We start from the raw sequence: 13,874 nt of genomic DNA, 5'->3' as shown, positions 1-13,874 counted from the left end.
GTTTAAGTCTCTTCTTTTGGTATGTCTAGATGAAATTACAATTTTTTATTAAACCAATATTTGGCAAATATATGAATATAATGGTTAAATGTTTTGCTCTGAACAATACTAAATTTGAGAAAAACACTCAAAATCTCAAATGTGTAGTCTCCCAATTTTATAAATAAAATTAAATAACATTTACTGTCTCTTCAAGTTAATGTCCATTTTTATTTCCTTATGTTTGCTGACATTACCAACTGATTCATGAGATTGTGCTGGGTATACTGTAGATAACATCAGCCTGTATTTTGGTCATGAATTTTAATAAAATAATTAATTAGGAGGATAAATAATATAGAGGATAATGCACTTGCATGCAATGAGTGAGGTTGGACCTCTGACACCCTGGATTGTCTCCTGAATACCAGCAGGAGTGATGCTTTGGCACAGAACCAGGAGCAATTCCTAAGCACTGTCAGGTGTGGAAAATATTAATTAACAAAAAAATAAAAATAAGTTAATTTGTTTTGGATCATGTACATTTTTGTCTATTTTTGTTGCCTTTGAAAAATTCATTTTCCTCATTAAATAGATCCTTCCATAATCCATAAAACTGGATAAAAAATAGAGCAAACTCAACAGTAGAGTTGTATATATCTACATAATTTTAAGGAATATTTAGAAGGAATGAAGTGTTGATTTCAAATTCAAGAGCCAATAGAAAAATAAAATTTTGATTTCCTGAATAAAATACACTTATATAGAAACTCAAGATATAATGCATATTCTATGTAACTGTGATTAAAATAGTATCTCATGTGCAAGTCATAACAAATTTAGTAAATTTGATGCCTTATTTTATGAACATGAGTGATTTCCTTACACAACAGCTGCCACTCAAACATGTAATCATTGGAGAGCCTACAACTATACAGATAAAATAATTTATAGACTCTGACTAAGGCTCAGTATTTACAAGAAGTATATTCATTTTTTTATTTCCATCAATCATTGCATTCTCTAATTTCACTTTACTTGGGCTGAGATTTGAAGATTTGATTGGTAAATTAAGCAGAAAACACTGATAGACACACATTCTGATTTTCTAAAAAAGGAGTACTCAAGGTGGTTGGGACATGTAAGCAAAAATTTTTGGTTTCACAACAGGTACACGGCAAAGCCTGGCAAGCTATACGTGGCATATTTGATATGCCAAAAACAGTAACAAGTCTCACAATGAAGACATTCATTGGTGCCAGCTCAAGTAAGTCAATGAACAACGGGATGACAGTGTTACAGTACAGTGCTACAACAAGCATACAAATGAAAAATGAATAGATCCTGTTTTTTTTTTAATTCTCTTATTAATTCACCATGTGGAAAGTTACAAAGCGTTCAGTTAAAGTCTCAGTTATACAATGCTCAAACACCCATCCCTTCACAGTGCATATATTCCACCACCAAAAATCACGATATACCTCCCCCCTTCCCCCCACCTCTTTAGCCCCCCACCACGCATGTGTAACTGGTAAATTTCACTTTACTTTCACTTTACTTTGATTACATTCAATATTTAAACAAAAAAAAATCACTATTATTGATTTGGAGTTTCTCCCCCCTAAACTCGATCTGCTGAAAAGAAAGCATTTGGTAATTTGTTTTCCATTCCTGAGAATGAAGAGATATGAGGTCAAGAGGCCGCACTAGCAGCAGCATAGTTTTGGATTTCTGTATTTTAGTATTTAAGTAACTAAGTCCACAGAAATGTCTGCCAGGAATCGCAACATTGTAAGTTTGTACCTCTCAGCTACTTTATATTCCACATATGAGTGCGATCTTTCTATGTCAGTCTCTTTCTTTCTGACTCATTTTACTCAGCATGATACTTTCCATGTTGATCCACTTATATGCAAATTTCATGACTTCATGTTTTCTGACAGCTAGGTAGTATTCCATTGTGTAAATATACCAGAGTTTCTTTAGCCAATCATCTGTTTTGGGTACTCTGGTTTTTTCCATATTGTGGCTATTGTAAACAGAGTGGCAATGAACATGGAAATGCAGATGTCATCTCTACTATACCTTTTTGCCTCTCCGGGATATATTTCCAGGAGTGGTATTGCTGGGTCAAATGGGAGCTCAATTTCTAACTTTTTGAGAATCGTCCATATTGTTTTCCAAAAGGGCTGAACCAGTCGGCATTCCCACCAGCAGTGAAGGAGAGTCCCTTTCTCCCCACATCCACGCCAACACTGGTTGCTTTTGTTTTTTGGGATGTGGGCCAGTCTCTGTGGTGTGAGATGATATCTCATTGTTGTTTTGATCTGCAACTCCCTGATAATTAGTGATGTTGAGCATTTTCTCATGTGCCTCTCAGCCATTCGGATTTCTTCTTTGGAAAAGTTTCTGTTCATTTCATCACCCCATTTTTTGATCGGGTTGGCAGTTTTCTTCTTGTGGAGTTCAACCAGTGCATTGTATACCCTTGCTATCAACCCTTTATCGGATCGGTACTGCATAAATATCCTTTCCCATTCTGTAGATTGTCTTTGTATTTTGGTCACTGTTTCTTTTGAGTTGCAGAAGCTTCTTAGTTTGAGATAGTCCCATTTATTTATCTTTGTTTTCACTTGCTTGGCCAGTGGCGTGTCAGCTTTGAAGATACCTTTGGCTTCAATGTCGTGGAGGGTTTTGCCGACCTTATCTTCAATGTACCTTAGGGATTCTGGTCAGATGTTGAGGTCTTTAATCCATTTTGATCTGATTTTTGTACATGGTGATAGATGGAGGTCTAAGCCCATTTTTTTGCATGTAGCCATCCAGTTTTGCCAGCACAATTTGTTAAACATGCTTTCCTTGCTCCACTTCACATTTCTTTCTCCCTTATCAAAGACTAGATGATCATATATTTGGAGGTGTATGTCAGAGTATTCAACCCTATTCCATTGGTCTGCAGCTCTGCCTTTGTTCCAATACCATGCTGTTTTAATGACTACCGCTTTGTCGTAGAGTTGGAAGTTGGGGAGGTTGATTCCCCCCATTTTCTTTTTCCCAAGAATTGCTTTAGCTATTCGTGGGGGCTTATTGTTCCATATGAATTTCAGGAGCGCTTGCTCCATTTCTTTGAAGAATGTCAAGGGTATCCCTATAGGGATCGCATTGAATTTGTATAATGCTTTGGGGAGAATTGCCATTTTGACAATATTAATTCTTCCAATCCATGAGCAGGGGATCTCTTTCCATTTCTTTGTGTCCTCTTTTATTTCCTGAAGTAGTGTTTTATAGTTTTCATTATACAAGTCCTTTACCTACTTTGTTAAGCTGATTCTATACGACTCTATTGTTTCTAGGAGTTTCTTGGTAGAGGTTTTAGGGTTCTCTAAGTATAGTATCATATCATCTGCGAATAGTGAGCTTGATTTCTTCCTTTCCTACCTGAATGCCCTTAATATCTTTTTCTTGCCTAATCGCTATTGCAAGTACTTCCAGTACTGTATTGAACAGAAATGGAGAGAGTGGGCATCCTTGTCTCGTCCCTGTTCTCAGAGGGAAGGCTCTTAGTTGTTCCCCATTGAGGACAACGCTTGCCATAGGCTTGTGATAAATGGCTTTGAGTATATTGAGGAAGGTCCCTTCTTTACCCATTTGGGTGAGTGTTTTCATCATAAACGGATGCTGGATCTTGTCAAATGCTTTCTCTGCATCTATTGATATGATTTCTATCTTTTCTTTTGTTGATATGATGGATTATGTTGATAGATTTCCGGATGTTAAACCATCCTTGCATCCCCGGGATGAATCCCACTTGGTCGTGGTGTATGATCTTTTTGATGAGTTGTTGAATTCTATTTGCTAATATTTTGTTGAGGATCTTCGCATCTGTGTTCATCACGGATATTGGCCTGTAGTTTTCTTTTTTGTGGTGTCTTTGTTTGCTTTTGGTATTAGGGAGATATGAGCCTCATAGAAACTGTTTGGTAGGGTTTCTGTTTCTTCAATTTCCTGGAAAAGCTTGAGAAGGACTGGCAAAAGGTCCTCTTTAAATGTTTGGAAGAACTCGCTAGTGAATCCGTCTGGACCAGGGCTTTTGTTTTTGGGAAGACTTTTGATTACCATTTCAATTTCCTTGATGTAAATTGGACCATTCAGGTACTCCAGGTCTTCTTGGATCAGCCTTGGGAGATTATAGGAGTCGAGGAATTTATCCATTTCTTCTAGGTTCTCTTGTTTCGTGGCATAGAGATTTTCAAAGTAGTCTCTGAAGATCTTTTGAATTTCATTGGTTTCTGTTGTGATATCCCCCTTTTCATTTCTGATTCGGCTTATAAGGGTTCTCTCTCTCTCTTTCTTTGTGAGTCTTGCTAGTGGTTTATCAATCTTGTTTATTTTCTCGAAGAATCAGCTTTTGGTTTCATTGATCTTTCGGATTGTCTTCTGGGTTTCCATGTCGTTAATTTCTGCTCTCAGTTTTATTATCTCTTTCCTTCTGCCTGGTTTGGGCTCCTTTTGTTGGTCCTTTTCTAACAGCTTGAGCTGTGAAGTCAAGTTATTTATGTGGGCCCTTGCTTCCTTCCTGAGATATGTTTGCAGAGCTATAAATTTTCCCCTTAAAACGGCTTTAGCTGCATCCCACAGGTTCTGGTAGCTCATGTCTTCATTCTCATTTGTTTCTAGGTACCTTTTGATTTTTTCCTTGATTTCCTTCCTGACCCACTCATTGTTCAATATCGAGCTATTTAATTTCCAGGTGTTTGATTTGGTTTTCTGCATCTGTCCATGATTAAGTTTTATCTTCAGTGCATCATGATCTGAAAAGATAGCTGGTACAATGTCTATCTTTTTTATTCTGTTGAGGTATGCTGTGTGGCCTAGCACATGGTCTATTCTGGAAAATGTTCCATGTGCACTGGAAAAGAATGTGTATTCCTTTTTTGGGGGATATAAAGCCCTGTATAGATCTATTAGCCCTCTCTCTTCTATTTCTTCCTTCAAAGCCAGTATTTCCTTGGTGAGTTTTAATCTTCTTGATCTGTCCAGAGGAGACAGTGCGGTGTTGAAGTCTCCAACTACTATTGTGTTGCTCGAGATGTCCTTCTTAAGGTCTCTTAGCAGCTGTTGTGGGTATTTAGCTGGTGCATCATTGGGTGCGTAGACATTTAGGAGTGTGATTTCTTCCTGATGTACACATCCCATGATTAATAAAAAGTGGCCTTAACTATCCCTTCTAATCTTTTTCAACCTGAAGTCTATGTTGTCCGATACTAGTAATGCCACCCCAGCTTTCTTGAGGGAGTTGTTTGCTTGCAGGATTGTTTTCCATCCTTTGACTTTGAGTCTGTGTTTGTTCTGGCTATTCAGATGTGTTTCTTGCAGGCAGCAGAATGTTGGGTTGAGTCTTTGAATCCATTTTGCCAGTCTGTGTCTCTTAATTGGTGAATTCAGACCATTGACATTAAGGGAGATTATTGTTATGGGATTTTGTGCCATCTTTGTTCAAGGGTTTGTTGTGCTTGTAGGGGTTGTTCTTGTCTTACAATAGCCCCTTTAGTGCTTCTTTTAGGTTTGGTTTTGAGTCTATGAAGTTCCTGAGCTGTTGTTTATCCCCAAACTAGTGTATGATTCCTTCTGGTTTGAATGAGAGTTTAGCCGAATAAAGTATTCTTGGTGGAGCGTTGATTTCATTGAGTTTTTTCACTATATCCCACCATTGCCTTCGAGCTTGGAGGGTTTCCTCTGAGAGATCTGCTGTGAGTCTAAGGGGTGCTCCTTTGTATGCAATTTCCTTCTTGGACCTTGCTGCTGGCAGTATTGTGTCTCTCTGAACGATGTCCATCATTGTAACTATGATATGTCTTGGGGTTTTTCTATTAGGATCTCTTTTAGCTGGCACTCTTCGGGAACCTTGAATCTGGATGCCCGCATTGTCCAGCTGTGGGAAGTTTTCCGCAATGATTTGTTTGACTGTGTCTTTTTCGTTGGGGTTGGTTCCCTGTGGTTCTGGTAGTCCAATGATTCTAATGTTGTTCCTCTTGAAATCATCCCCTAGGACTCTGATTCTGGCTAGAGCTATTTTGAGGTCTCTTGCCATGGTTTGTTGTTGCCTGTAGGCCTCTTGCAGCTCATCTTCAAGCATACTGATTCTGTCTTCAGCTGCAGTTATCCTCTTGTTGAGGGCAGCCAGAGAGTTTTTGATTTCATGCACCGAATCCTTCATTTCTTTTTGAAGGTTTTTTATTTCTGCTCTCATTTCTTCCCGTATTTTGTCGTCTGTCTGTTGTATTGTTTCTGCCAGGTCTTCCTTGAAGTTGTCTATCTTTTCATTGAGTTCATTGAACATGTTGAGGATTTCAACTCTGAATTCTTTATCAGAGAGGTCAAGTTTGTAGGAAACGCCCCTTGAGGTTTCTGGACTCCTTTGATCGTCCTCTGCTTGCACTGGGGATTTTCGCTGTTTCTTCATGTTGTTGTTGTGGTATGCAAGAGGGCCCTTGAAGATGAGTATCCCTTTTAATGAGTATCCCTTTTAATTACTCTATAAGCTTTGATTGAAGCTAATTCTAGCACAAAAAATCACTGTCACTGTCATCCTGCTGTTCATCTATTACTGGAGCGGGTACTAGTAACATCTTCATTGGTCCCTGTGTAGCTAGTGTAGCCTAATGGCAACTGTTTGCTCTAGGAACAGAAAGAGCACATGTTGTTACTGTTACTATTTTTGGCATGACAAATATGTCACAGATAGCTTGCTAGGGTCTGCCAGGCGAGCACAAAAAATGCAGATAGTAGGTGACAGCACTTCACCTACTAGAGTAATTAAGTTTTATCTTAGTAATCATAAAGCAAATTATCTGTCAATTTGAATAGTTTGATTTTAGTTATTTCAAAAATAAATAATAGATTATAAGATTGAAAAAATTTACTTTTGAAAAGATATTATAGATATTTCATTTTACTTTATTGTGTTTTTAATTACACTTAGAATTTATTATTATATTAGTGTCTAAGCACGCATTAATTTATACTAGTAGATCTCAAAGTTTTACTAGGTCACAGAATGATTGAATAATTGAATAATTGAATAATTGATAAAATATTGCAATATATGTATAATATATGTTTATATACACTCTCAGAGCACTCAGCTTCATGATGAAGTGGCCGCGGGATCCAATAATATGTCACTCATGCTTGAGGGTTGGTCCAAGTGTGTGGAAAGCAGCCTGGAGTGTATGGCATGGTGGGGTAATGGAGGTTGGTTGCCGGGGCTGGGTTCTTTGGGGCAGGGAGGGCTCTCACCCACCCCACTCTGGGTCACTCCTGGTGCTGAGTCCAGTGGCATGGTTATGGGGGCCTCATTTTATGCTCCCTTCCGGGAGAAGCAGCCATGAGTTCTGGAGGGTGGCCGATGAGGAGATTATCCTGCAGGAGGTGGTTTATGGGTATGACCCCTGGGTCGCGGGAGATTCGGAAAAGCAGGCATAGGATAAAAAAGAATATTCTAGATTTTATGGGTGAGGGTGTTTTTTGTGCCACACAGGTGGGCCTCAAAGCTTTCTTCTTTCCCAGAACTCAGGGATTACTTCTGGTGGGCTTTTGTGAGCATATGGGGTAACCTGAGATCAAGTGGGGTCAAGCACATGCAAGTCAAGTGCTCTACCAATTATACTACCTCTTAGGCCCAATAATAGAATGGATTATTAATTTGGCATTTGGAAAAGAAAAATCTGTTCAAGAGAAATGGGTGGGGGAAATGTTCTGATAAGTCATAAATTGATTTGCAAAGCACTAGTTGTATAGAAATCTAAATGGGTATATTAGTTAAATATTGATGCTTTGTTTTGACTTTTAATCACTGCTCCATAAGGAATTTTAACTTCAGATAACTAAGAGTAGTCTACCATCCTTCTGTTTCCTGCCTTTATTACCAAACTGTGTTTTCTGCTTTTTTGCTCTCATAATAAACTAGGTAGCTGGAAACAGCATCTCTTCAACAACACAGGCATTTGTGAACCAATTCCAGATTTTCCTGAAGCAGTTGATTTTGTGACTGACCTCATTATACCTGCTGCAATGCTAACTTTCCAAACTTCTTCACTTCTCCCTCTGCTCTTTTAGGTTTAGACCCACATTTATTTAAAAGTTCAGTGTGGTTCTGCATGTAGTATCTTAGCGTAAGATTTTTTTTTCCTATACAGTTATCTCTTGCCCTGAAAGATGGACCAGGAGTTTAAATTTGCCAAAGCATTACTGACCATATCTACTTCTTTATCTTATTGTTTTTGTCATTTATTTTGGGTTCACACTTGCTGTACTCAGGGCTTACTCTTGGCTCTGTGCTCAGCGATAACATCTGATCTCACCCTGATCACCCCTTGTGCTCAGGTAAATAGTTTGGAGATTGAACTCAGTTCCCTTGTGAAAGGCAAGTGCCTCACCAGCAGTACGATCTCTCTGGTCCCTATATTTGCTCCTTTAATAGGTCTCATACTTAGTAAGTCATTCCACTCCTTAGTATTGTTGTTTGCACTTACATCAGGACTGCACTGGGTACACTGCCCTGTTTGCTAGCCATGAATCAGGTTATCCAGATCCACTCTTAATTTACACTGAATGAGACTTGCCGAGTTTTGACAATATTCTGGTTTCTTTCAACAGTCCATGGATGGCAATGTACTTTTTCTTAAATATTTTGGTGTGAGAAACCAACATCTCCTTACAAAGTCCTGTATGAGAATTTTTCCTAAAAAAGAAAAATGTCACTTATATTCAGTGTCAATTACCTGATTACAAACTAATGTTTGTTTAGATTATACAATATGTAGTGTTTTTAAACAAAAGTATGGAGACTTACAATGGTGTTTTTTAGTATTAAGAGTCATAAAAGAATACATTCATCTTTATTTAATATTTTATGTCTGCATGTACTAGCATTGAGCAAAATTCTTTCCAGATGAACTGCAGTTAGACAACTAAATCTGTAATGCAATATAACATGGTCCTATTAACCTAGTGATGCAGAAAAGACCATCTGTACTACCTTGGGTATGATTAAACTATAGAAGCAACTAAATGCCTGTGTGGTCATTAATTCCAAAAAGGCAGCAAATTATTTTTTAAGGAGGAGAGTAAAGTGGCTGTTGAAAAATGAATAAAAGTAAGCATTGACCTTCAGCATATTATAAACTTGCAGAATTGATTGTAAACTACTTTATAACTCAATTTCATGTGCATTAAAAACTAATCAAATGACTTTGGTGTAGTTCACTGATTTTAAATTTGGCAATTTATTTGATCATATAAAAGTTTTTAGTAGAATTATGTAAAAATGGTTGCAAAATCATTGCCATGATGCACTGTTATTTAATCCTATTTGTGCAGATTTTATACTCTCAACTACATTTTATTAATCCAGAGTTTAATGTTGAATGCACTTTCAGTTTATTTGAACATTGTATCATATGTATTACCAGAAAGATAAATTCTATTTCAATTTTTTTTAATGGTGTTACTACTAGCCCCCAAATTAAAGCTTGCAATAATAAATTAGCCTGTTTAAGCCTGAAATTTATGTAAAGGGTATGTTCCATAAGATGCACTAGATGATAATTAGTTTAAAAACATTTCTGTGTATTTCTGGAATCAGAATGCTAGTGATAAATTGGTTCTGTAAAAATAAAAAAGGTGATGTTAACAATAAATGTTATATCTAAATCCAAATATCATAAAGTTCATCAAGCTATTTCTCTGGGCCCTTGAATTCTGTTTCATCAAGCATTTTTGTTTTGTAAATATGTATAAATACAATTCCTGGAAGCTAAGATTCTCTTATTAAGGTAGTGCAATTAAATACTCATTTTTTCACAGTAAAATGAAGAACATCACCAGTTTTGTTCTTCAAAACAAACAAAGGCCCTGTATTGCCCACTAAGAGAGGAAAATGTTAGAAAAATATAAAAATAGAAAATATAAAAAATATTTAAAAATAGAAAAAATAGAAAATATCAGTAAAATTATCCGCTGTCACAAATATTATAAAGAGAGGGATGGAAACATAATACATGGTGAAAGGTTCTTGCTTTGTGTGCTCTTAACCCCTGTTTGAATTCCTAGTACAGCATATTATCCTCCAAACACTGCCAGGGGATCACTCATGAGCACAGAACCAGGAATAGTCTCTGAGAATCACAGGGTGTGGACACAAAATAGAAACCCAAAGCCAGAATAATAGTACAGTGGGTAGGGCACTTATCTTGCATGAAGCTGAATTTCGCTTGATCCCCCAGGGCCCCACATGGGTCCCCAAGCCTAATAAGAGTGATCTCCTAGCTCAGAGTCAGGAGTAAGTTCTTAGTACCCCTGGGTATGACCTTAAATCTCTACCACAGGAAACAAGACGCTAGAAAGAAATTTTGCATCTGGTTCAAAGAAATAAAAGCTATTGCTAAAGAAATAATACTGGCTATAAAACTTAAAGGATATGCTACACAGGAAGAGAAAAAAAGAGAAAAAAGTATGAAACCTAATGGAAGCCCTGAATCTCAAAGATTTATAAACCTGTAGAGAAATCAAAAATAGCCTACGAAATGTTTAAACAATAGTGAGCTGTCATCTCACACTCATGGTAATGGATGTTTTCCAAAAAAGAAAAAAGTGAAAAACAAAAGCATTATTAAGAATGGGGGGTTGTAGCCCTCTTGATTGTAAAAGGGTATAACCATTATGAAAAAGGGTATTGAGAGTCTTCAAAAATTTAAGAGCTAAAATATCACATGATTTAGCTAGCACATTTTTGGAATTTTCCCAAAGAATATAGAATCATGACAGATGAAATATGAAGAGATCTATATATCCATTATTCACAATTATTGTAATAAAACTAACTTAAATTTAAATTTGCCAATTAGTGGATAAAAAAGTGTTATGTATAACCAACAGAACTTAAATATATATGCATACATATACACACATGTAATATATGCTGCTTTCACAAAACATAAATAGATTATGCAAATTTTATTAGTAAAATAATTGATGAAGACAAACAGTGATTTCTTTCAAATGTCATAAAGAAATAAGTAAATGAATGATAAAATATGCCACAACATTTAGATGGTTAGAACAAAACAGTGGTTATCAGAAGGAAAAAAAAAAAGAGGTTTGCAATGGATGGAATTCTCAGGATTTGAAAAAAAAATCATTAGGAAAATAATTTTACCTTTACAATGTATCATTCTCTCTAACAAAATACCTTTCCATGCAAAATACACATTACCCATATGCAAACTTTCTAGATTTGTTAAGCCAATTCCTTGCCCCACCTCACTCGGAAATGCATTATGTATATTTCTGTATCTGCATGGTTCTCCATTCCTTCTTTTTTTTTTTTTTTTTTTTTTTTTTTTTACAGTTACAGATTTATACATTTTTGTGCTCATGTTTCTCCCTTACAAAGTTTGATAACCCATCCCTTCACCAGTGCCCATTCTCCACCACCAGTAAACCCAACATCCCACCCCCCCTTCCCAGTCCCGTCTCCCCCCACCCCACCCTGCCACTATGGCAGGGAATTCCCTTTTGTTCTCTCTCTCTGGTTAGGTGTTGTGGTTTGCAATAAAGGTGTTGAGTGGCCATTGCGTTCAGTCTCTAGTCTATATTTGGCCCGCATCATCTTTCCCCCACATGACCAACAACCGCATTTTACTTGCTGTTCCCTTCTCTGAGTTGCCCAGAATGAGAGAACAGCCTCCAAGCCATCTCCATTCCTTCTTTTGCTTTTGAAAGTGTGCTTCTTAAAATTCCCTGAAAAATGTATGTAAAGTGTCTAGGTTTGCAATTTACTGAAAAAATACCTCGTATAATCCAAAAAATATAAAACCATATCACTAACCATTTACTCAGCTCTTGCTACTTCATATTGGTCTCAGAAAACTTATCTATAGTATCCCTCATTTTGAGACTTAAGTCATGAATACATGTTACTTAAATGTGCCAATAATGTTTGTTTTATATTTTTCTATTTCTGTATTCTGTATTTTTGCTTTATATAATGGTTTTTCTGTCTCATTTATAGGAAAACTTTTTGGGTTCAAGTTTCCTGGTCTCCGAGTTCTTACTTATAGAAAACAGTCCTTGCCACAAGAAGACCCTGACATGGTAGTGATTGATTCCTCTAAACACAGTGATGATTCAGTAGCAATGAAGCACTTTAAGTCTCCTACAAAAGAAAGTTGCAGCCCCTCCGAAGCAGATGATACAAAAGCCTTGATACAGTCCAGCAAATGCTCTCCTTTGGTGAATATATCTGGACCACTTGATCATTCCTCACCCAAAAGGCAATGGGACCGACTCTACCCTGACATGTTGCAGTCAAGTTCCCAGCTGACTCATGCCAGGTCCAAGGAAAGCATTTGTAGTATACGGAGGGCTTCTTCAGTTCATGATATAGAAGGATTCAGCGTTCACCCCAAGAATATATTTAGAGACCGACATGCCAGCGAAGGTATGTTTGTTTAAATATGAAAAGATGTATTAGCGGGTTATGAGAGGTGATTACTATATTTTTAAAATCTTGGCACTAATTTTATGTCTTGGAGTAAGAAAAATTAATTGATACAAATAAAACTATGAATTTTAGAGTTGTCACTGACTTCACCTGTGCCTGAATAGATGTTTGTGTTTCTCTTGGCTTCTTTGTGTATCTGAAATACTATGATAACCATTATCTGCCTATTTTATGAGCTGCTAGCTAATTAATGATTATTTTATGATAGATATACATATATAATGACTTTATATCTCAAGCATAATTAATTTTGCTTCATTTCGCAAACAGTCAAGATCTGGAAATACTCATATGAATCACTGGACTGTTTTATTGACTTATTGTTTACAAAAGAAGAGGCATATGAAGTGTTATGTATTGAATTGTCAGAAAGTTATAAACTATTCAGGGCTAAATTGAGGATAGGTAAGGAAAAGTAGAAAGATTATAGTTGGGAATTTGGGTAAAGGAACTCTGAAACTCTTGTTCTTAACGAAAACCAGTCAAAAGAACCAAGTATGAATTCATTTATTTCTCTCCATCCTTTTAAAATTAAGATTTTATATTTCACTGGTAGTGAACATAGAGATGCTTAAAAGTCAGTAACAAAAGACAATTAATCATCAACATGATCATAGATAAGATCTGTTAGTATTTACTATGAGTAAAATTAAAGTAGGTGATTGACACACATTAAGTCACACTTAATTATCATAACAACTGTATGACTAGGAACTTTCATTGAATCCTTTTATAGATAGGAAATTAGGCTTATATATATTAAATAAATAATTGGCCCAAGATAACAAAACCAGTTAATCCCACTGTCTGCCTTAAAATCCAGAAATGTCTACAGAATCCACAAAGCAACCAGTCAATTTGTTTCTTTTTCTGGCTTAAAAATTTTTTTTAGAATATCAAATCAATATTAATTATATAAATTCTGCTAGTTTGTTGAAAATTACAAAAATTTTTGTGTAATTTCCAGGTTATTGAGTAAGGTATAATTTTTAACAACTTGCAGGTAGTTGCCATTTTAGTAATAATTTTGGGCACAATTTTGATGAACATAATTCTTTGTAACCAAATTCTCTTCCCAAATTCTCTTCTACTAACTCCATTTGCATTTTTGTGAACCCCCTCAGAAATAGAAGGTAATTAACATCTGGGATTATAACCTTATTTCTTTAATTCTGTCCAGAAAATGTCAGCATTAGCAAGTCAACATATCATGCTATTGAAATTGCTCCAATTGCAAGCCTTGAAACAATTATAATATATCCCAGGATTTCAGACAAACACATTAGAATTGATATGGAAAAAATGTTAAACAGAATTTTCAAATCTTGGA

The 13,874-nt window shown here is 36.3% G+C and overlaps 1 protein-coding gene across 3 annotated transcripts in view; it reads left to right on the top strand.

The window, feature by feature from the left end:
* KCNH7 (potassium voltage-gated channel subfamily H member 7) overlaps positions 1–13,874 on the top strand; it is a 470,160-nt gene that overhangs the window by 302,532 nt on the left and 153,754 nt on the right. For all 3 annotated transcript variants that reach the window (XM_055120200.1, XM_055120199.1, XM_055120198.1), the window contains exon 4: positions 12,053–12,481. In XM_055120200.1, the coding sequence (XP_054976175.1) occupies positions 12,053–12,481 (429 nt within the window). The remainder of the gene's footprint in view (positions 1–12,052; positions 12,482–13,874) is intronic.

Source organism: Sorex araneus, chromosome X, assembly GCF_027595985.1.
Source record: "Sorex araneus isolate mSorAra2 chromosome X, mSorAra2.pri, whole genome shotgun sequence".
Classification (NCBI taxonomy): domain Eukaryota; kingdom Metazoa; phylum Chordata; class Mammalia; order Eulipotyphla; family Soricidae; genus Sorex; species Sorex araneus.
Note: the sequence above shows the minus strand (reverse complement) of the source record. Positions and strands in the feature narration are given on the sequence as shown.